At 42.9% G+C, this 22,034-nt stretch overlaps 1 protein-coding gene across 1 annotated transcript in view; it reads right to left on the bottom strand.

Annotated features, from left to right (window-relative positions):
• BCAS3 (BCAS3, microtubule associated cell migration factor) overlaps positions 1-22,034 on the bottom strand; it is a 545,610-nt gene that overhangs the window by 25,599 nt on the left and 497,977 nt on the right. Inside the window, exon 24 of the mRNA XM_019511118.1 lies at positions 488-655. Within this exon, the coding sequence (XP_019366663.1) occupies positions 488-655 (168 nt within the window). The remainder of the gene's footprint in view (positions 1-487; positions 656-22,034) is intronic.

Raw genomic sequence — 22,034 nt, 5'->3', positions numbered from 1 at the left:
ATATCCTATCCCCGGGCCCCCTAGGAGCAGCATAACCTTGGAAGTGCCATTCTGCTTATGTAAATAGACGGTGTGATTTATCAATATAATGGACAGTGATGAAGATGGATTAATTTGGATTACAGAACCAGCACTTTACAGCGGCTTTATGCAGAACACATAATTACACACACACACCCTAATTGAAACATTGTTTTGATTGTGGAATGAATGAGCAGCAGCGTGCAGGAAGCATCTGATGCTCAGGGGGGCTCATCGCCACAGGACGAGACCACAGCAGGCTGGTGTTGCCTTTAAAGGCACCTCGAGGACTGGCCCTATTCTGTCCCTTAGTCACGTTCTCTCTCTAAAGGACAACGCCCCGGTTTGGAGAAGCCCCTCACCAACACCACCAAAGAAAAGAGGAAAGCAAAATTGTAACGAGTTTAAAAAAAAAAAAAAAAAATCACCATTGTATGTGATCTCTGATCACACCTCTTCTTTGTACCTGTTCCTGATCCCACTATGTCCCTGCTGGGCGACTCGGACATGGCATCAGCCAGACGCTCTCGAAGCCCCTCCTCGGTGTGCTCGATGGAAGACATGTGACGGAGACCGAAGCTCTCCGGCCAGCTCCCGCAGACTTCCAGCAGGGTCACGCTCCGATCAAAGGCACCTTGAACAAAAAACGGGAGACACGCATTGGCGAGGGCAGGCACCAACACTCAAGCGCTGCCCCGCGACTTGTCCGCACGGTGATAACTTACGAGAGAGGAGGCGCCATTTTGGTCAGGCGCTCACCATGTACCTGGAAGCTGGGGTTTGGCCCATTCATTGAAATCATGATGGTAAAACATGCATCGATGAACAGCCACAATGAATATAAAATCTTGGGCCGTTCAAAAGCAAAACTTTAACTGTCAGGTTAAATTTTGTAGTCAGCAGAACTACACGAGGGAAAATCCTGCTTCAAATGAAACATTCGCATCCCCATTTATTTAAAAAAAAAATAAGAATATAACCAGTTTTTAAAAACAATCTGTATTTTCTTCCCCTGAGCAGTAGATGAACTACGTTCTTTCCTAGCGAACCCAGTTCTTCTTTGCTAAAAGCCACAATTTGCAATCCATTTTACTTTCATGTGTCAGTTCGACACTAATATATTTGGGCCACCAACAACTATTTTGGAGTGGGAAGGGGAATGTTAATTTGGTTTTGGAAAATATCTCCCGGCTGGAATTAAAAAAATAAATACATAAAAAACAGGGAGTGGAGTGGGGACTTCTCTCCTTGGTCTAAGGATCTGTGCGATTTTTTTGTGTTTCTACAAAAATGGCATTTTAGGCCAAATTAGGCTTAGCAGGGCCCCTTTAATCAGTGATGCAATACTGAAGATATTGGCTGCTCGGATGGAGTTAAAGTATCTAGAAGAGATGCTTAAAATAATTCCTTAACTTGCTGTTGTTTCCTAAATCAAAATAGTACAGGATGTTCTCCTAAATGCAAAGATTAGATTCTGAATCCACGATCACTTCAAAGTACAAATTAAAATTATTCTACTTTATTATACAGCAAGTCTTCTGTGAAGGCCTATGTTAAATCATTCCCACTTGGAACAAGATTACAGTTATGCTTTGTTGCTTCAAGCACATACCATTTACTCAACTATTAGGTAACTGAATATGCAGCATTTAATGTGCCTGCTTTCTGCCAGCCTACAGAGGGGAAAAAATGCAAATGCCAATGTTTCTCAAAGTTAAAAGTACATGAAACACGTCCTTGTTATCAGGCCTTTGGTTCTCCCCTTTGATCAGCCGTCAGAAACTATCTACGCTTGTACGCTGTGACTGTACAGCTTCACAGCACACTCTCTGCCAATGACAGGTGGTAATAGAAAGGGTGAGAGACCAAGGCCTGCGGCAGGCGTCCCTTCCTCTGATAACGTCCAAAGTACTGGGTGATAACCGTTAGTAAACACTCGGGCAGCCAGTTAATCCATACATCAGCAAAGAGGGGCAGATAATTTTGAACTCTAATGGCACGGACAAAAGCACAGGGGCTGGCATGCAGGGATTTATATGGGCTGCAACAGGGACTTCCGGCTCCTGAATTTCATCAGCGTGCGCAAACTTTGATTTATCTCTTTGCCTGGCTGCGGAGCAGATTCCTGGCACTAGACAACCATCAGCACGGAAAAAGACCTCGACGGCCCGGGTCTGGGGCTGGTGTGTGACCCGTGCACTTGAACTCTGGCCGCGTCCCAGGCTGCGCCTATAGGAGGGATGACCAAGGAGTTCAACTTATTAATGGACCTTTCCGGCTTCTAGCTTGTCAGAGAGAAACCCCAAATAAAGCCTGTTTGAGAACACGCAGTGAGGCTGGGGAAGTCTGTATTTAAATCGATGTGACGTTTCCATGTTGTCAGCCCCCCCCCCCCTTTGTGTGTGTGCTTAATCTTCTCTTATCAGAACAGGGGGGCTGGGCTTCACAACCCGTAAGGTGCCCTCCAGCCCCGAACAACTATGAAACGATGAAAAATTCCTATGTTTCTCACCGGGGCCGAATCCTGAGCGGCCTTGCTCACCTGCTCCTCGGCAGTCCCTGTTGTGAGGTCCATGGAAGGACCCAGCTAGTTCCTACGGGAGCTTTGTTACCGAACGCAAACAATGGTGAGGCGCAGGGAGGACTTTTGGAAGCTCCTCCAGGTCTTCCCTGTTGTGCTAGAGCGATCTAGTCTTTATTCAGCGTCAGCTCCTACTCTGAAAGCAAGAAACGAAACAATTTCTGCCCTTCTGAGCAGACATGTGAACAATAAGGCCAATGGCTTTTGAAGCGCTGCCAAGATGACTGCATACGTGCACAAGCAGCAACTCTGCAGCGCGCTGGTCTCCAGTTCCAGAGATACTTGAGCGAGAGCAAAGGAGACAAGTGGAGCATTACCTCTGCAATCAGGCCCCGAGAGCTGCCAGGAGTTTTTAGCAGCAATGTGTGAGGTGCAAGTGTTAATGTAAATGCAGGTTACGGGGATTAACTGCACAGAAAGCTTTCTTGTAAAATAAACTCAAAAAAGCTCAGGCAGCTCTCTGCCTTTATCTTTTCCTCCCTTTTCACTCCTTTTCCATACTACGTGTGCAAGACGGGCAATGTGTTTCGTCAGGTTGAGTCACCCAGCCAGCCCTCTGAATAACACCCGGAGGAGAACAGAAAAAGAGAGCTTTACGTCCGGTGCCGGGCTCCATAAATGGATTCGGACTTTATTATAACGCTGGCTTATTAAACCGAATGCACATAAGGAGCAACACGCAGATGAACTGCAAAAGAGCTAAGGAGGCGAGACATTGGGCGGGAGCATGAAATGGAGCCTAATCTCAAACATCTGGGTCCTTTGGTACTGTGAGGCCCAAATCACCGCTTTTGGCCAGCGTCGAGGTAGAAAGCTAATCCTGAATTCCTCCAGGGGCAGCAAGCCTAGTTGCCATGTGCCTTTTGATCTCCCTGGCCACTGCCTCAGAAATCAAAGTCAGTCCTGGATATTTTTAAGCTTTTGGACAACGGTTCTCAGAAGCTGCGAGCTCACGGATGGACTCGTTATTTCCGAGGAGCCTTGAGATGCTTTGCTTTTCGTGCTCCATTGCCAGTGGCTCAAGCAAGCTAAGGTATCATATTTTAACTAAGAGTGGCTAATCCAATCCCTGCTATTTATGAAATCGATAATCTCATTTTGCTATTTGCTCCACCCTCTCTTCGTCAACACGCCTTCCAAAAAAGTTCTGGCATTTCAGTGGGCAGCTTATCAAAATTCTCATCAATGAGCAGGATATGGCTTATGAATATGATTTAAGACATTATTCTGCTCTCAAAATCCGCCAATGCAGCCGGAAGTTAAAGGCAATACCAATAAGGTAAGAACAAACATGGTGCTGATTAAAGGGATTACAAAATGTTTGATGAAATGCAGACTCTGAAGGGTGTGTTTACTGACAAACTGCTGAAACCTTCCTGACAGCCACAAAAATAAGAGCATGATGTGTGAAATCAAGCTTTTTTCTGCTATGCTTCATCCAGTGCTATCATTTCTTTGGCGGCGCACCAGGCTCCAATCCAGCACAAGAAATTTATCTGGGACCAGCAAAGCAAGGTACTAATTCAGCATCCAAAAATGATGGGTAAAATCTTGGCTTCGCGGAAGTCAATCTAAAAAGTTCCTGTGACTTCAAATGGGTCCAGCATGTCGCCATATGGGCTGGCTTCTTTGAACTGAACAGAAAGTTTCTCTCTTTCCTTACATACTAGAGATTGGACCACTGTGACTCCAGCCATACATGGGTGAGACATCCGCTGTCCAACTCATGGGGCCAAATCATCTGCAATAATACAAATACATGATGACAAGCCACACTCAACCTGAAGAAGCAGAGCTGGATCTTAAGTTTGCAGCTGGGGTCCAAACGCCTTGCTCTGTCGTTGTAGTACGTTTATCCTGCCCCAGGATGGCATGGGGTAATTCTGCTCCGTGATACACACGTGCGACACCCTCCAATTTTAACAGAAAGAGTCTACAAGCAGAGTTTGCTTTTATACACCTCATTTTCTTCACCCACTAGCTGTGCATTTTAATAACTCTACTGATGTCCTTACAGCTACACCATTGCAAGTAAGAGCAGAATCAGGACCTATGTCTTTCACTTAATTCCTCAAATGTGCCGGTGGGCCGGTTTCTGTTCTTATTCATCCCAAAATGCCTGGCTTATAACATTCCAATGGTTTCAGATATTCACTATAGAAGGAAATCGAGTTAAGTGCCACGGTGGGGGAAAAAAAATCCCAAGGCCTTGGAAACCTCCTTTATTTTCACAGTTAACGACAGCAACCAAATACCAAGAAAACCGTATCAGCTCATTTTCTTCCCTGAAAAAAAAATTAGTAGTAAAATGCATTTCAAAATATTTTAATACTTCTAGTATGTTATTTTTCCAAGTCAAAATAGCTAAGCTGAATCTTTCACCCTGATTCTTTCATTCAAAAGCCAGGGGAAATTTTCTTTTCTTTTTGTGTGTGAAACCTCTGGCCAGCTTTGGTTAAAATATGAAATCAAGTAGCTCCATTTCCTGCCTTCCAAGGCACCGTAAATCAAAACAGAATCTGCGCTCCAAAAACACAGTTATGGGTCTATTAAATGGTTTGACAGTTTTGAGCCTCACCTTCCATACTGCAACATCAGCACGAGGAAAATAACAGGGTAAATAGAAAAGGGAAAGGAGCCGCGAATTTTAACCAATAAAAGATGCGTCCCCGAAAGAGACATCGACTTGACTCTCATTGGCTGGAGAAGGCCAAGTCCGGAAGTGCTATCGAGAGAGTCCCCCAGGGAAAGGAAATGCTTCCCGTCACGGCGCAGTTACCTTCTCTGGCTAACTAAGTGACTTGGATGGACTTTGAAGAGAGTCCCGGCCCATTCTGGACTGCAAATTTTGGTAGCCGCAATATGAGCGTCGAAAAGTTGGCTGTAAAGCTCTGAGCTACGAGACGGGTTCCCATGGGTGCGTATGAAACTTCCCTGCCCCAGGTAATGAGTCTAATTATAGCATATCACGTTTAAAAGTTAATGCTGGAACTTTCCTGTGGCATTGCCAATTCACTTTCATGCCGTAACTTTGTTACTCCAGGGGGACTGCAACAAAGCACTAGTCTTTAATACTTACTTGAAGAAGGATCTGTGCAAATTCCCTTTTTAAGCGTAGAGGAAATGGACTCTTCCCCGACCTGCCACATATTTAACGTCTACACCCATGGTCACGCTCAGCAGCATGCTACCTTTTTTCTCCCCAGTCCCTAGCTCGCAGATTCCTTTCTAATTCACGCGAGGCATGTGCACTTCAGCTCATGTGTGACACACTTCACCCACAATTCACCCCCCCCCCTTTTTAATAAATCAAGGGTAAAGTGTCAGCGATTGGCTTTGGAAGTGGTCGCCGAGACCACATTTGAGAGTAAGGCCATTTTCCTGTCATCTTTCCCTCCCACGGAGTTTCTTTTTCCAAAATGGCTCGCGGTTTTGCTATAAACAGGACATTACTCACCAGTCCTGCATCCTGCTTGTTCATTTAATTAATGTGTATTTTGCTGTCTGCGTGCTTAGCCTACAAGGTGATGAGACCTCTCAAATGCTGAAACCCTGGAGAGCTGAGGCTGAGAGTGCTCCCCAGTCCCTTATTAGCAGCCCATTTTGTTACAGGTGCAAATGCTTTTTCCCTTTATGCAAATGCTATTCTTTATGCAAATGCTATTTCCCTTTATGCATAGAGAAAAACAGCGCCCATGTTGGAGGGAGAGTAAAATATAGGCCTGTGGTGGCACCGAAGGGCCTAAATACAGTGAAGCCACAAGTGTTTTCACTGCTGACAAATGGGTGCAGCTGGCTGGGTGAAGGAAACACATCAAAGGCTTCTGTGCTGCTGTTCATGGGAGACCACTCGTTACACTGCCCAGGGCCTTCCCCTTCCCATCCCTCGTCCACAGAGGTAACATCTCAGGGCAACGGACACTACAGGGCCAAAGCCACAGCACTTGCTGCATTTGAACCTGAGCATCAGCAGAGCTTACGTCTCAGCTGGCTCCTCCAAAGCCACTGGCTAGAGTTTTGCGAAGTATTCAGTGAGGAAGAGCGTTGCAAGTCATCAGGAACACTGGCCAAAGAAACCATCAGCTACTATGGCGATGGTTCAGGTTTTAAAATGCAGATCAGTGACTATGGCGATGGCTCGGGTTTTAACGTGTGAGCGGGACAGCAATTTTCAGAGCCGAGGCAGCGAGATATTTTCATAAATGCATAAATCTTTCCAAGGAGAAAAACACACATAGAGGAAAGAATGTAAACTGTATGGTAAACTGCAGAACGAAAGGTCTGCTGTTTGTTAATTTTCCTCCTGATTATCTGGCTTCTCTGTAGCACCAATGTTGCAATCTTGCTGTTTTTTTTAACACCCCCGTCCCCATTCATTAAAAAAAAGAGTTTCCTGCACGTTATATGAATAAGCAAAACTTACAGTTCTAAATCCAGGAGGAACTCTGAAGTATGAAACCCATAGTCGATGAGAACTATGTTTTCATTAATCAAAGTAGATGTTTCTAAAGCCATCAGCTTTATCATGACTGGATTTCATATGTGAAACCCAATATACACACAGACATACACGGCTTGTCCTTTTGGATTAGTTTTGACCTTTTACTCTCCTTTCTAAAGGATCTGCATTTCCTCAGAGCAAGGCTGTCCTGCTTTACCACAGGATCAGCCAAAGGAGTCTTGACAAAGTACATTTTCAACTCCCAGCTTGTCCTGTCTGAGTGTGAGTCTGGCATAAGGTCAAAATATAAATGCTTTAATGTATTTATTAAGAGCTGCCTTTGCCTTGAGCGCCCACTGCAACTTTGTCACTTGCCATCAAACTGACAGTTTTGGTGGTAATACACCTCGCTGCTGAAAGACAGAGCCAGGTGGCTCTGGGCCCGTCTACACGTGCGCTTTAATGTGCATTAGCCTATTCAATGGGCATTAAACCGTCACACAAAAAACCCGATGCTCTTTTGCCAATGTGCATTACAATAGGCTAATGGGCCTGTCTCTAGTACCCCACCATGGAAGTGCTAAATTTAATGCGCATTACCAAAAGCGCATTAATGAATGTGTAGATGTGCCCTCTGTGGCACGTATCAAACTGTGCACTGGTGAAGGCTGACACTAATAAAATGTGCCAAATAAACTATTATTATGGCAATCCAAGGGATTCCTTTATGGGATGCCCAAGCTCCTTCCACTCCGACTTTGGAAATGTGATGTAACAGGGAGTGAGGGAGAAAAAGGGTCTTAACACCTTGGGGGAAGATGTGGTATAGGAGAACTACACGAAACATCCAAAACTGTACATTCAATAGTCCCCCTTGGATGCTGTCGATGGGGACTGAAGTTTACATTTTTCAAGTACCAAAAATATAGGCCTCTCCCACCTTGCCTATCCGAGTAACTCCACTAGCTGGCAGCAAGAGTAGGTTGTTATTCTCTCTATGAACTGGCAGCTAGAAGTGGATGATAAACGCTTATCCAGCATGTTATATAAAGAAGCCTGTGCTAATGTACACAATCCCACTTTCCCTCATCAGGAGGATTTCAATCCTTCGTTAAGTTTTGATTAAAGGTTAGAGGCAGTGATCCAAGTAATTGAACATAGCTGAAGACATGAGAAAGAAGATGAGGTAGAAATCCTTGGCTGGTATAAATCACCACAGCTCCCCTGAAGTTAACAGAGCTACGTTAATTTATATCAGCTGAGGATCCATCCCAGAGCATTTCCTTGGCTTTTTTAATGAGTCCTTGGATCCCCCAGCCTGTGAGTACTTGTTTGTGTATTATCTGGACAATTAGATGTCCAGGTTAGATTAAAAAAAGACGCAATTGCTCACATAACCTTAACACAATCTGAAGGATACAGTAACATTCAGAAATAAAGTAAGTGCGTAACATTTGATATACCTTATAAAACAAACCAAAAGTGATCAGAATCATACTTTAATTGTAAATTATTATTGGTCTTAGAAAAACCTCCCATAGCTTCATAATGACATTGATTATCAGGAGAGATTCTTTTTCCAAAGGACAAAAAAAAATACAGTTGCAAGTTCATCACCACCATTTCAATAATCAAATTCTTGTATATTTTAATGCCCTGTGGCCTCACAAGATCAAAGCAGACTGAGAAGGTCAAACATGCTACCGCCTTTGCAAGACAAAACTATAGACTTTTGTCCTTTGAATTAGTTTGGTCTTAAGGACTGGACGTTTTAAAGTGATGGGTTATCATCGCTGGTGACTGTCAAGACATTTGGAGACTCAGTTCACGTTGGCATGCAGAAGGTCTGATGCTTCCTCAAAAACTCATGTGATGTTCTCTGGACCCCCCCGGGTTTGAAAATCATGTGAAAAAACTATATATATATCTACAGATATAGATAGAGTCCCAAATTTAACCAGTTGACAAAAGGTATAGGTTTGGACTGAGTTAATGTAAGAACAAAAGTTGACACTTTTAAAGCTGACTAGGGGATTTAGACACACAGCTCACCCCATGAAGATCTCAAAGATTTTATTTTGCCTTATTCCTAAAGTGAGCAGGACTCATTCTTATAATTGTGTGCGGTCCAAATCTAAACACACTTGGCAAGTAGCTCTACTGGCGCTATGGGGACAACTCTCTTGAGGTGTTCCCTGGATTAAGTCCCTCCTTTATAGCTATGTTTGCTCTTACTATGAGATAATACTGCTGGTTTCTATTGTATTTACATGCTAATTTATTTTTTAATTAATTCAAAAAGGGCCAGGAGGCATATTCCTGTCATTGCTGCACAGTGTAAAGAGATGTCAGTGCTATCGGAGGAGCTGAATAATATATTGCTGTACCTCCCTTAAAAAAACACCAGGATTTATCATGCTCATTATCAACCCTAGAGCATATGCAAGCGCGTATACGTATGTACAAAGGATGCATACTGGATTACAACGGGATCATATTTGCCCACAAGTGAGGAGCAATCTGACAGCTCATCAGGGTTTTTTGGGATAACTGAGATCTTATATTACACTTTGAGACACAAGTGTGGATTTGTCATATTGCTTGAGAATTAGTGGTAACTGTGCGAGCCAAGGAATTTAATTTTGATTGCAATTTGTCTGAATTTAAGAAACATCTTAGTGTTGAAAAAACACTGGAACAGTGCTATATAGTAATATATCACTCAGCTGTAACAAGATCCTCACTCTTGTTCAACAGAAATATGGAACGTAATGTACACAGGAGTTGGAAAATTTGGAGTTTAAAATTCTGAAAGGCAGATTCCAGCCATTGCCATCTAATGGGGGGCAAGAACCACAGCCCTACCTTTGCCGCAAGTCAAGTCCCTTTACCGTTTTGTACATTCCTCCATCCTGGTGCCCACATACAAGCATCAGAAAAATGGGAGTTTCTTTTTCATTGAGACCTGATTTTATGGCTTTCTGCTGGAAGCCCTTTGCAATGCCACTAAGTTTTGTCTAGAGTAAAACAGGTCACTGCCGAAAAGTGCCCAGACATTACAATGACATTTCCGCTGACGATAAATGCGTATTTCATTTAGCGAAGGGACTCAGGTCCTACACCAGTTCAGCACCAGAACGGTGAGGATCTCCTAGGATGAAGTCCTGAATTCTCTGAACAGTGCCGGCACGTGGTGTACGGCGCCCGATAAGTCTCATAACTGACCATACTGTTTGTCGACAGCTTTGGGGGTGATGAATGTTTAAAGGAAACTTTCTGGAAGAAACAAGCTAGCACATGGGAATAGATTCTTCCTTGATAGCTACGGAGCCATATTCATCCTTAGTGGAGTCCTACGAGAGTCGAGCTGGACTGGATACTAATAACTTCGCTTCCGTAAAGGAAAGGACAAAAACCTTTCCAGTTAAGAGACTGACATCAATAGAGATGCTTCCGGGATGAATTTAGCATATTGTGCCAAGCTAAAACATTATCTGGGATCTTTAAATGTGTTCCAATGATACTCTGGAGAAGGAGGATTAGACTACTGCAGTTTGGGAACTTCTGAAAGCGTTTTTTTCTGGAAAATTAGGTGGAGTTTTTATATCTGCTGTCCACTGATAAAGATGCTCAAAAGCAAAGAATTTTGCAGATTGGCATTTGCCGCAAGCACGTGTGGGAAAGAAACCATAGATCCAACCAAGAAAAAGATGAACTTTTGGATGATTTGAGCAGTTTGCAATTAAACTGAACTTTTTCGCTTATAAAAATAAAAATTCCTCGAGTGGGTGATGTCACCTTTTCCAGATGAAACCATTCACTACCTGACTGACATATAAACAGAAACCAAAATATTTTCCTAAGGTGCATCAGCAGTCCCACTCAGGGCCTCAAACGTGTAATTTATTTGGCCTTACCTCACGATGAGATAACGTACACTTCAGCTCCAAGCTACTAGCTAATAACCGCTTGTACACAGGATAAATAAATGGAGCTTGCAAATACCATGCATTTAGTGTGTGCTTGAATGGAGGAGTGGGCGAGGTGAGAGGAATGCATAACTTTAAGGATTTTTCTAACTATTTGAGTTGGTCTAAGAAAAGATATCAGATTTCCCCAAAGAACCTTGTCTGCCTGTGTCCTTAGACCAACACGGCTGCAACCCACACCCCTGTAACTCTAAGGATGAGCTCTCTTTCCTTCCTAGCTCTAGACCAGAGCACCCATCACCACTTTAAGGGCTTGAGACTCAGAAAGCAGCTGCTACTCAAGAATGCTGATTATAAGAAGTCATCAGCATGGCTCCTTCTCCCCGTGCAATGTATGCTCTTGTAGTTATATTGAACTCGTACAGTGATTTTCAGGAATAAAAGTAACGTATTATGAGCTGCTACCATTTAAATCTTTACAAACAGGGCACGTTTCCCTGCCAGTGTCTGGAGTACTTAGGTGTTTTCATTTCCCTACCAAAAACTAGCATATTTTTAGTCACTTCCAGCAAGCATGCCCATGTCAGTACTGTAATTCCTTACCAGAAGCATATGCTGGAAAATAGCCTTTCCTAAGGGAACAGTGGAGAGGCAGTGACCTTCTTCTGACACATGCTGCAGCAAGCCTTATGCGGTGATGTACAGTTTTGGTAGGATTGTATCTAGCAATCTGTGCGCGGCCGCTTATAATAATTTCCAAATATGCATTTAAACTCTTTCACAAACATCTTAAGAGCTAAATTCTGCTATTAAACTGGAGTAACGATCACGCTTTTGTTCAAGTGGAGTCAACGATGCCACCTATGGGGTAGGGTAGTATATCCAGTATCAATACCAATATTGGAAATTAGTTTATTGAACAACAATGCATCTGTGAGGAACAAGGCATCCCTTTCATAGGTAGGAAACACAACTACAGGGCCAAATCTTCAGCTGCTGCAAAGGGATAATTAGAACTGAAGTCAAGAGAGCTTGATTGCTTATGCCCACTACGGATCCGGCCCGAAGACGTTGAAGTGATCTGCTGCTGGTTAAGCCATAATGCAGAGACAGGGCCAGGATTAGGCTCCAGATCTTCAGATTCCTTCCCTTGTGCTCTCATAATAATGAAAGCCTTAGGCTGAATACAGCCTACTGCTGAAAAAAGCTGTTCTTCCTCAGACTACGCAAGAACACGCGCCTGGAAGGGGTCTTCTGGGTCACGTGGGCTAGTCCCCTTCAAGCACCTTGCATAAAGCCTTTCCATAAACGTACCAAACTCTACAAAGACAGAATTCAATGCGCTTGCGTTCCCAGGGCCTCACTAGGGGGAAAAAATGGCCATAGAGTGGTTTCATAGGAAAAGAGGAGATGTTATTTTTTATTAAAAAACAAAACACGGCCCTCTCCCGGCCCCTCCTCCCCCTTCTCCTTTGAGTTTTCCAGGTCAGGAAAAATAAATACTGTTGGCCAGATCCTGAAGACATGGAGGTATTTGCTGAGTTATCTCAGCTGAGGATCTGGAAGCTAATCCTGGCTCCATCCTGCAAAGTGCTGGGCTCTCTGGCTCCATGCCAGCAAAGACTCCAAACATGCGCTTAATTTTAAGCATGTGTCTCGCAGCACTGACTTCAATGGCAGCACACACATGCTTAAAGTTAAGCACGTGCTTAAGTGCTTTGCTGGGCTGGGGCCAGAGTGAGCGCTCAGTGCGTTGCAGTGTCAAGCTCCTCTTTCCCACCAAACCCTTGTCCAACGGGTATTTCATTCTTGAGCCAGCCAACCAGTCTTCACTGTCTGAAGTTTCCCTCTGAATGTATTCAAGAGGTTTTGCCCTTGTCACTTATATTATTCATCAGACATCTGGTGGCTGTATAAGGCAGAGTGGCATTGCAAGGTGAGATGATTGAGTGAAAAAATGATTGCAGCTGGCGTGTCCTGGCCTAAGGCTTTCAGTCATTTAACTCATCTCACTCTCATCCTCAGAAAAGACTGCACTCAAAGGGCAGCAGATTTACCCTTTTACATGCCTCATGTTTGCACTTGGTAATTTGGGATAACAACTCTAAATGCAAACAGGGGTTGGGCAAAAATGGTCCGTTCTTTGAGGTTAAAAAGAAACGCTTCATAGAATGAATGCGAATTAAAGAAATATGCAGAGGTCATATTGCCACTTAAACAATTATCTCATTCGTTTGCCCAGCTAAAGGGGCGGGGAAAGACAAAAGGTGACTAATAAAGTGCACTTCCAGCATTTATTTGTTCAGGTACATATTCAAATTGCAATGCATTCTCCCATGATCATCCCCTTGGGATTCTGCTCTCTTTACCTTCCCAGATCATGGAGTAAAAGTAAGGACAGTGGGCACAGTATTTTTAACAAAAGGGAGGTGAATATTAGCTCACAGTTTAAAATTAAATGGCCATGACTTCAGCTCCAGATTCATTGTGAGCTGTGGTCATTTGCCCGGAGAGCAAATCAGGCCTGCTTTGTTCATATATACACCTGACTGGAATTGATTTGTGACAAATGACAAGAGATGAGGTCTCACGTTAATGTATATATTGTAGTGGTTCACATGCCAGTGCCAAGCAAACTCAGGTGCAACTGGGCATGTCTACACGTGCATTTGTGCTGGCTTAAACTTACTGCGCAGAAAGCAGGACTAGGCCGGCATCTACACGTGCAGGCGTTAACACTGCGTGTGGTTTCACTTGGGACTCAAGTTAGACTCGTTCGATGAGGTTTAGTTCAAGCACCCCCACTGCCATTTTGAAGCGTGGGGGTGCTGATCTGAGACACAGGAGGCTGCCGGGGTGCAGCAATTGCCACGATCCAGCAGACTTGATTAATCGAGTCCGCTCCGACATGCCGTAATTACAGCGTATCGGAGCAGCCTCCCAGCATGTCTACAGGCACCCCAGGTGACAGGATGAGCTGGGGTGCGGGGCTCTTGTTTCTGCTGTAGCTGTGCAACTCTGCAAAAAGGGATTCAAGAATTATTGGGCCAGTGCAAAGGAGCAAGGAGGAGACTTGGTTTCCAATCGCTGCTCTAGAGACCGTTGAGGCATTTTATCCCAGGCAGGTTTAATATTGAATTTATGAACAGTCCCAGGAGCAAGGATGAGGAGGCATAGCCTCCTCCTGTGGCCATGTCCCCTTTTGGAAGGGCCACCTCACATCCCTAACCCCAGGAGAGGGTTTCAGGCTGAAAATCCCAATATGACACAGGTCTCCGTGCCGCTCAGAGCCTAAGCCCCAAGCCCTTTGCCTTCAGCAGTCTCTCGTTGGGCTCCTCCATGCACTGGCTGTTGTGAATCCCATTCTGAAGTGCCTATCTTTCCCATGCATCACAGAGAGAGATTAGACCCTTAACTCAGGGTTAGGGATTCCCATCAAGGAGCCAGTCACTTAATCATTAGACAGTCAGGCACTTGGCATCACAACAGCTAAGTGCCTTTATTAAGCTAGCTTTAACTGAATGACAGTAGATGTTTTCTAGGACAAAACGGGTTGTGGGCGATACGATCGCTGCCCACCAACGTCATGTGTAGAGGATGTTGTAGGAGTCTTAAGAGCCTGCTACTAATCATCAGGAATCAAAAGAAGACATTGTAGTCTGTGCCAGTAAACTTAAGGTAAATGTTTATCAGGCTATGAGGAAGAGCTGTATTGACCATTAAACTCTATGTCCAACATATAAAAAACTTGGAATTTATTGTTCTTGATGGGAGGTATTACATGGCTGTCGAGAGATGACAAACACGTTTGACTGAGCTGGAATCTAGTAAAGAGGAGATGTGCGCCTGCACCAAAAATCTGTCTTTTCAGAAATCATTGCTGACGGTTTTACAGTAGAATTAAACGGCTTTGAACTTACAGTAAGGGGGGGAAGGCGGGAGTTTATCAGAAGTCCCTGGTAGATTTAGTGTTGAAAAGCAATCTCGGTGTCGGCATGGAAATATAAAGGAGGCGCAAGCAGAATAGAGACCTTTTTTTGGTTGCTCAGACAACTCCCAACTTCTAAATCAGAATATAGTTCGCCTTAGAGGAGATTGGAGCCTGACAGCGTTTTGGATTGCTTTGTTCTTGCTAGTCGAGTGATGATCTGTTGAGCTGCTGAAGAAACCACGGTTGAAACTTTGTGCGTTGATGGAGTTACCATAAGCAGCGTTGTGCTCCAACACAAAGACATCTAACAAGTACACTTGGCACAAGGCACGGGCAGGGAAATCTTGTTTCTAAAAACATTATGATACCAAAGCTGCAGTCCTGATCAAGTGGGTGTTGGATACTGCATAATGAAGGTTAGAGTATCAATTATTCTGTTATGGCTGCAAATAGCCTGTAAAAATAAGGAGGAAAAAAAAAAAATCTCCTACAGGGGGCAAGCTAAGAGGTGGAAACTGTCCAAGGGGAATCTCTTGAAAACCTGGATAGCAGCAAAGAATGTGACAAGAAACTTGCCAAATGTTTTAGTGTTTTGCTGAAAGATCAATATGGAAAGAGAGTCTGTACTGGGATCCCTGGAACAAATACAGCACTTTCCTGGAACAGAGAGCTTTACTGTTTAAACACATAATAATCATTTCAGTCGTGAACTATGGAAGTATAAAAATATGCATTGGAACTAAAGTAAGGTCTTTGCCAATTCAAGGTAAATTAGTCTCATCAACTGCAGATTTACTTAAAATCAAGGCAAGAAGTCGAGACATTGCATGAGGCACAGAAGGTATCTGTACATGGATTAAGTGACGAGATGGAGACCAGTTCCTTAGTGAACCAAATGTTCTTGGCACAGAGTTTGTGTCAAGACATACAAAATGACCTCAAAAGTCACTGGATCTAGAAATGTTGCTATTGTTCAAATAGAGATATCTTACGCCGTCAGATGAAGATGGAAGAAGTAAGTTCGTCGAACCAGACCAGTACTGCTTTGGATACCTTAACATGACAATGTGGTTAAGAATAGTCTCAGAAATGACGAATAGATTCAAAAGGTGGATCAGAGTATATTCAAGGTAGGAGGGAAAGTGACAGTATAACCCTGTTATCTAGCAAGTCGCATTTATTGACATAGTTGTCTAGTTGAGGCAGTTTGGGAAAGTCGATCTTAACACCTGTTTTATAGTCTATTCAGTGACTTCTCTAAGGTGCTGAAAAATGTTGTCGGTTGAGCTGTGCCAGGCGAGAGCAGTCCGAAGAAGCATGGCTTTTGAGAGGTCTTTGTTAATATTAAAATCAGATCTGCTCTCTCCGAAAAGAATTGGGAATGCTCTGACGCATACGGGTCATGAATCTCCAAAAAGCTGGAACGCAAGATCCCGAAAGGGAAAGTATAGGAAGGGCTGTGGGAGAGGGTGAATTTAGCCACAGCTTGCAGCTTCTTCCAAGCCTGTGAAAGATGCGTCCGTGTCCATTGCAAGTGCTTCCATGAGCACATTCACAACCTTCAGAGCTTCGTCTCATAGCTGATCGTAAGAAAGGACCTGCCGACACGCTGGAGATGCATAAAAGCCAGTCACGCAAAAATTAATTCTACCTGGTGCTAAGCCAGATCTGAAAGCAAAGATGTCCAAGATCTATTAAATTTCCTTTTCAGGTGAGCAGAGAAATACCACAAAATTGCCCGTTTAAAACATTTTTTAAAAATTCACATCTTGGCACCGTAGTCCATAAAGAACATCAACTCTTGTGTCTTTGTAAACAAAAGCAGCACCTAAAGCCACTGGCAAAGTGGCTGCAAAACGTTCCAGTTTGAGCATAGTTTTGCAGTAGATCTATGTTCTGTTCATGAGGCCATGAAACACTGGTGCTGAGAGCTACATATGTGTTTCTTTAAAATACTGAAGCCAGAGAACTGCCACTGAAATAAGAGCAATTTGTTTCCCCGGGAGCCCTGAAGCACATGCCAAGAGGCAGTGACAAGTGTCAATATGCAGCTTCAAGTGAACCGGCAATATTTTTTCCCGAACAATTCTGAAGATCAGGCAGAAATCCAGATCTGGAACTAAAGGTCTGTTAGATTTGTCAACTGAATCCAAAGACGCAATATTCAAACAACAATATCTAAAGACTTTATTCTGGGATGCTAGGTTCAGAAAACTCTCCTAGTACTTATGGCAGTGAATCAAACCCAACTGGAAAGCTTGCGATTCATAAGGGGTCAAATTCAATGCGGTGCAGAGTTGGCACAAAGCTAATAGATACCACTTGCCACCCATCTGTAGGGCTTAGTAGGACTTGTGTAGTATGCAGCCGTCTACAAGGGAGGGGAATTTCTCTAACAACTCCCTACCAATAGCTGATGAAGCAAGTTATTCCAGGACCTTTGACAAAATGACAGGGACAGAAATATCATAATCCAATAGACTTAAAACCACCATGTCCACCTACCATTCCTATATGAGTAACAGATCCAAGGCACAGGAAGTGGAAATTAGATGTTTGCGGTGAATTGCTAAGAGCCAAAGACCTTACAAGGTACCCACTACTTACATCTATACTTAATTAGGAGTGAAACTGCAGACATGAGACCTCAACATGTGGTATTCACATGTGGGCTCAAAAATACTGTCAAAGACATTTTTCTTATGGTTAAAATGTTGAGGCTATGATCCAGAGGGAAAGTCTTGGACACATTTGATAGACAACACCATCTGCTTGTATAATGACACACTCTGCATCCCACCAACCAAAATATATGTGCTGGTTCAGGGTTTTTGACACAGATGCCAACTTTTGGCCTTGCAACCCAAGCAAAGCAAGCTCTTGCAAAGGGGTCCCAAGTTGTCTTTTGAATATACTGATTGAGTAATTAAACCCAAACAGAAAGAAATCTGAAATTCAGATGTTGATGTCAAAACTAATAGGAAACAGGATGTGGCTGTAATGTGAATACAATGGTCCAAATTCTGGTCCTAGTTATAACACTGTGAACCTGAGTAACAGCAATAAAAAAACTGCCCTGGTATAAAAGAACGCACAATCTGGCTCTGCATATGTAAGAATAAACATGCAATCTTTTTTAGATCTTTTTTTTAAGCATTTTTAGATTTATTGGGATGTAAATTGCAATAAAAATCACTTCAAAGAGTAAAACTGATTATTGTTCTAACAACATTGACTTCAGTGACGCTCCATCCAGAATGACTTTAGCTCCAATGGTGAAAACCTGCTTGAGTGAAATAAATAAATAAGTTTTGCATGAAAAGAAGCCAGGATTTCACACCAAATCTTTAAATGCGCATAGCAAAATGAACTTCTCCTCCTTTCTTAGAAAAGAAAAACACAATAAACAAACGGGGAATTGACCCATAATGAAATCCCATTACAACTGCACCAAGCACAATTCAAAGGACGAATATCTGGATGGCCTCCTTGTACTGTACATCATGACTCACATTTCCAGAATACTGTAGTGACTCGGAGTCACCCATTGCAAACAAAACCAGAGACATCTGCAAATCGGATTTTCAATCTTTCTTTTTTTTAAAAAAACCCCCCAAAAACACAAAAAACATAATGATTAAAAGTTGAAGAAACACTTCCATATGGAAGAATCTTACCCCAACAGGTCACCACAAAGATACTTCAAACACAATACAACAGGAAGTGCTAAAAAAAGCATAGCAGCTCACAAACCCCCCCACAACCTTTTCCACAGAAAAAAAATGTCACCCTGGGTAGCTGTGCACAGTTCAGAAAAACCATTTGGCAGTGTAATGTGTCTTTAATCTGTTCAATTTGCTTATTATAATAAAGGGGGAGAAGAATTCTACAGCAGCGGCCAAGAATACTACAATGATATCCCCTTCTCAAAAGAGTAAACTTATCTAAAGTGAACTAACTTCTCCAACTTAAATATTTCAAAATACGCCACTAAATAAATACAGAAATAAAACAGAACAAATTAAAAAAATATATAAAAAACACAACCAAAAACTGCTCGCATCCAGAAAGAAAGTTGTCACCGCTCAAGGCCAGTTCTAAAGAATCGGTTGTTTAAATCACGCCAAGGAATTTATTTTGCAGGACCCATCCTGTACTGCTGCTTGTAGAAGCAATTTCCAAAATGCTTGCACAGTTAGCTAAACAACAAATGGACAGCTAAGCCCTTTATGTCTTTTGCTGTACATTAGGCGGAAAACTTATTTCGAGGAGATAAAACATACCTGCATCCCCTTTACCTTAATCCTACTGTACACAAAGCTTGGCGTCGTATGACAAGAGAAAACAAAGAAGGGAGACACTGAGTACGCCAGGTAGCATCGGTAAGTGCACAGCTGGAAAGCAGGAGGATTGATGTCCTCCCTGCCATGCAAGTCGGGGAGCAGAGGTGAGGTAGGGAGTCAACAGCATCACCAAGCTGGTGACTACCGGGAGTCAGACCCAAATCACATTTCATAGCTGTATCCTGTCAATTTGCTAGTTTACTGTTGCTCAAATGTGGATATCCTTAATAGCCAAGTGTATAGCCTGGGGGCACTGAATACAACACACGGTGGATTAGCTGTGAATACACCTTCCCCTCCCTCTCTTTATGATAAGAACGGAAAAGAGCGTTATTACTTGCTTTGGTTACTAATATTACTGATGTTCTCAACACGGCTGCATTCCATATTTGCCCATTTTAAATGCTATACCATGCACAGACTAATCATGTTTCCAGGATATCGGTGATAACCTGGTGCGTCACCGATTTTAAAAGCCCTGTGCTGTGGGATGGTGCAGTAGGGAAGCTGTTGGCAAGCCTGTGTTTCTCCTCCAGGCTGCTGCTTCTACAAAGACCCCGGAGGAGGCCGACAAAGATAATAATAGGGAAATCTAAGGAAATCAAGGCTGTCTGCTCTTGATATTTAATATCCACGAGTTAAAGACAGAGAGGTGCAAAAAGCTTAATAGTATTTGTAGTTGAAATTAAAACTTTAAAAGAAACTTATAGCGAACAGTAATGTATGCAATGACATCTGGGACTGTAATCAGCAAACCGCTTTCAAGAGCTGCCAAAGCAAACAGCCAAATAACAAATCCACTTTACAGATCATCAATCTGGTCGGGCACTTGCCAAGGTAAATAGTACAAGGCTGAAGTTTGCTTTGCAAACCAGTGAGCTGGGAGTTTAGTAAGGCCTGCTTCCAGAACAGCAATGCTGGGGCAGGGCCCTGTTAGGTTTAACACACAAAGAAAGGTTCAGTGAGGCAACGGTTAGAGGCAGGGATTTGGGAAAGAGATGGAAAAGAACTCACATTAGAGGAAAAGCCTTGAGTTACATTCAGACCTGTACTGAAACTGGTAAACATCGCACACAAGCACTCATATAAGGCAACGATTGTTACAGCTTAGCTGTATGGACAGCATTGCCTGGGAATGCTAAAAACCGAAAGCTCTGAAAAAAATTAGTAGGAAACTAACCTTCTTTTATTTTCAAATGAGATAAAATCTGGCTCCGACTCCCATATTTTACATTTTAGCAAAGAGGATATAAAACATCAAACAGTTGACTTTTTTTTTTCATTATGAATGCAAGAGAGATAATTTAGGGCGGCTGCAAAACATTTTTTGGAGCAGTAGGGCCCTTTTTATGGGGTTGTAAAAGAAAGAAGTGAAACAACTGAAGCCATAACGTGCATTTATGAATAATAATTGCATTTGTAAATGCGTTTTGGTAAAACAATGCCAACTTGAGAGATCAGACCTCTCAAAGCCGTCCCATATTTGTTTAAAATTATTCTTGGGGATCAAGACAAAGAGATGGACACACACAGACCAGCAAATATATGTCAACCACTGTGCATTCATACAGGAAACCGAGATGTGATTATCAGCTATATATTTCATTGCCATTGTAGAACTGTGTTGTAACAGTGACACAACCAGACTCCCAGACGCACAATGTTGCATATGGTCACCTTCCCTGACCATCTTCTTCCTTCTTGCAACAACAACAACAACAACAACAACAACAACATTAAATAAAGGCTCTGATTGTAAACATAAAGCCTGAAAATGTGATAAATGTGTCTGAATATTTACTGTATATTCACATTACTCCGCCACAATATCCTAAGGCACCAGTCAACGCTAGTATGTTATGTAGCCCATTTATCAATGTCACCTGTTTCTTAGTTATGGTAGGTGCCTCCCTTCGGCTCTTCACTGCAAGCATTCAGCTAATCAAATCAGGATGAAGCATGGGATCATTTTAGAAGTGAAATAAGATGGATCCTCAGAGGCCTGAAAAATTCTACCGCTGATTCTTTCATGCTGCTGGAGAGATCCAGCATTTTTAATTATTTTAGTCCCGCAGAGTGCACACTATGTTCCAACTGGCTATTTATTGTCTGCTTAACGTGCCTGACCCATCTCAGCTAAAAAGGGCATTTCCCACATTTTATCATGGCATTGCTGCACACTCTTTAAAGCCTGCTGCCTCCTGGCCTCGAGAATGCTGCTTTTCAGTGACAGCCGATGTGATGCAGACATATACTCCGCAGTTTGTGAAGTCCGTCTTGTTGTGCATACTTCATACATTGGGAGGGCTTAGCAATTAGCCCCTGAACCCTCCCATGCATATTCAACGACAGTGGGCCTTAGCTTCTGCTTTTGAAGTTCTAGATATTGCTTATGCGGAAATTTTCTACTGGCGGCAAGTATTCCTTTTCACTTGGGACTCTATTACGCTGAAAAAAAAATAGCATCTGGTATTATTATACAAACAGATACGGCTACCCTAAACAATGAGCTTCTAGAAGCTTGGCAAGATCAATTATCTGCACTGTGAGGAACTGCTGGTGGCCAAATACGCTGATAAAAAGGATGTGTATCTCCTCAACACTGTCCATGATGGAAGCATAACTGCAGTTCTCACTGGAGGTCAGGACACACACAAAAACAAGCCTACATGTGTAGTAGATTACAACGAGAACGGGGCCGAGATGGGCTTGACAGATCAAATGTTGGATGATGACACATGGAAAAGTATAGTTTAGTAAGGAAACAAAAAAAAAGTAACGGAGAGTC

The sequence above is a fragment of the Gavialis gangeticus genome, unplaced genomic scaffold, assembly GCF_001723915.1.
Source record: "Gavialis gangeticus isolate Ggan-Ray unplaced genomic scaffold, GavGan_comp1, whole genome shotgun sequence".
NCBI classification, from domain to species: domain Eukaryota; kingdom Metazoa; phylum Chordata; order Crocodylia; family Gavialidae; genus Gavialis; species Gavialis gangeticus.
The sequence above is the reverse complement of the archived record's forward strand: the minus strand, read 5'-3'. Positions and strand labels throughout refer to the sequence as shown.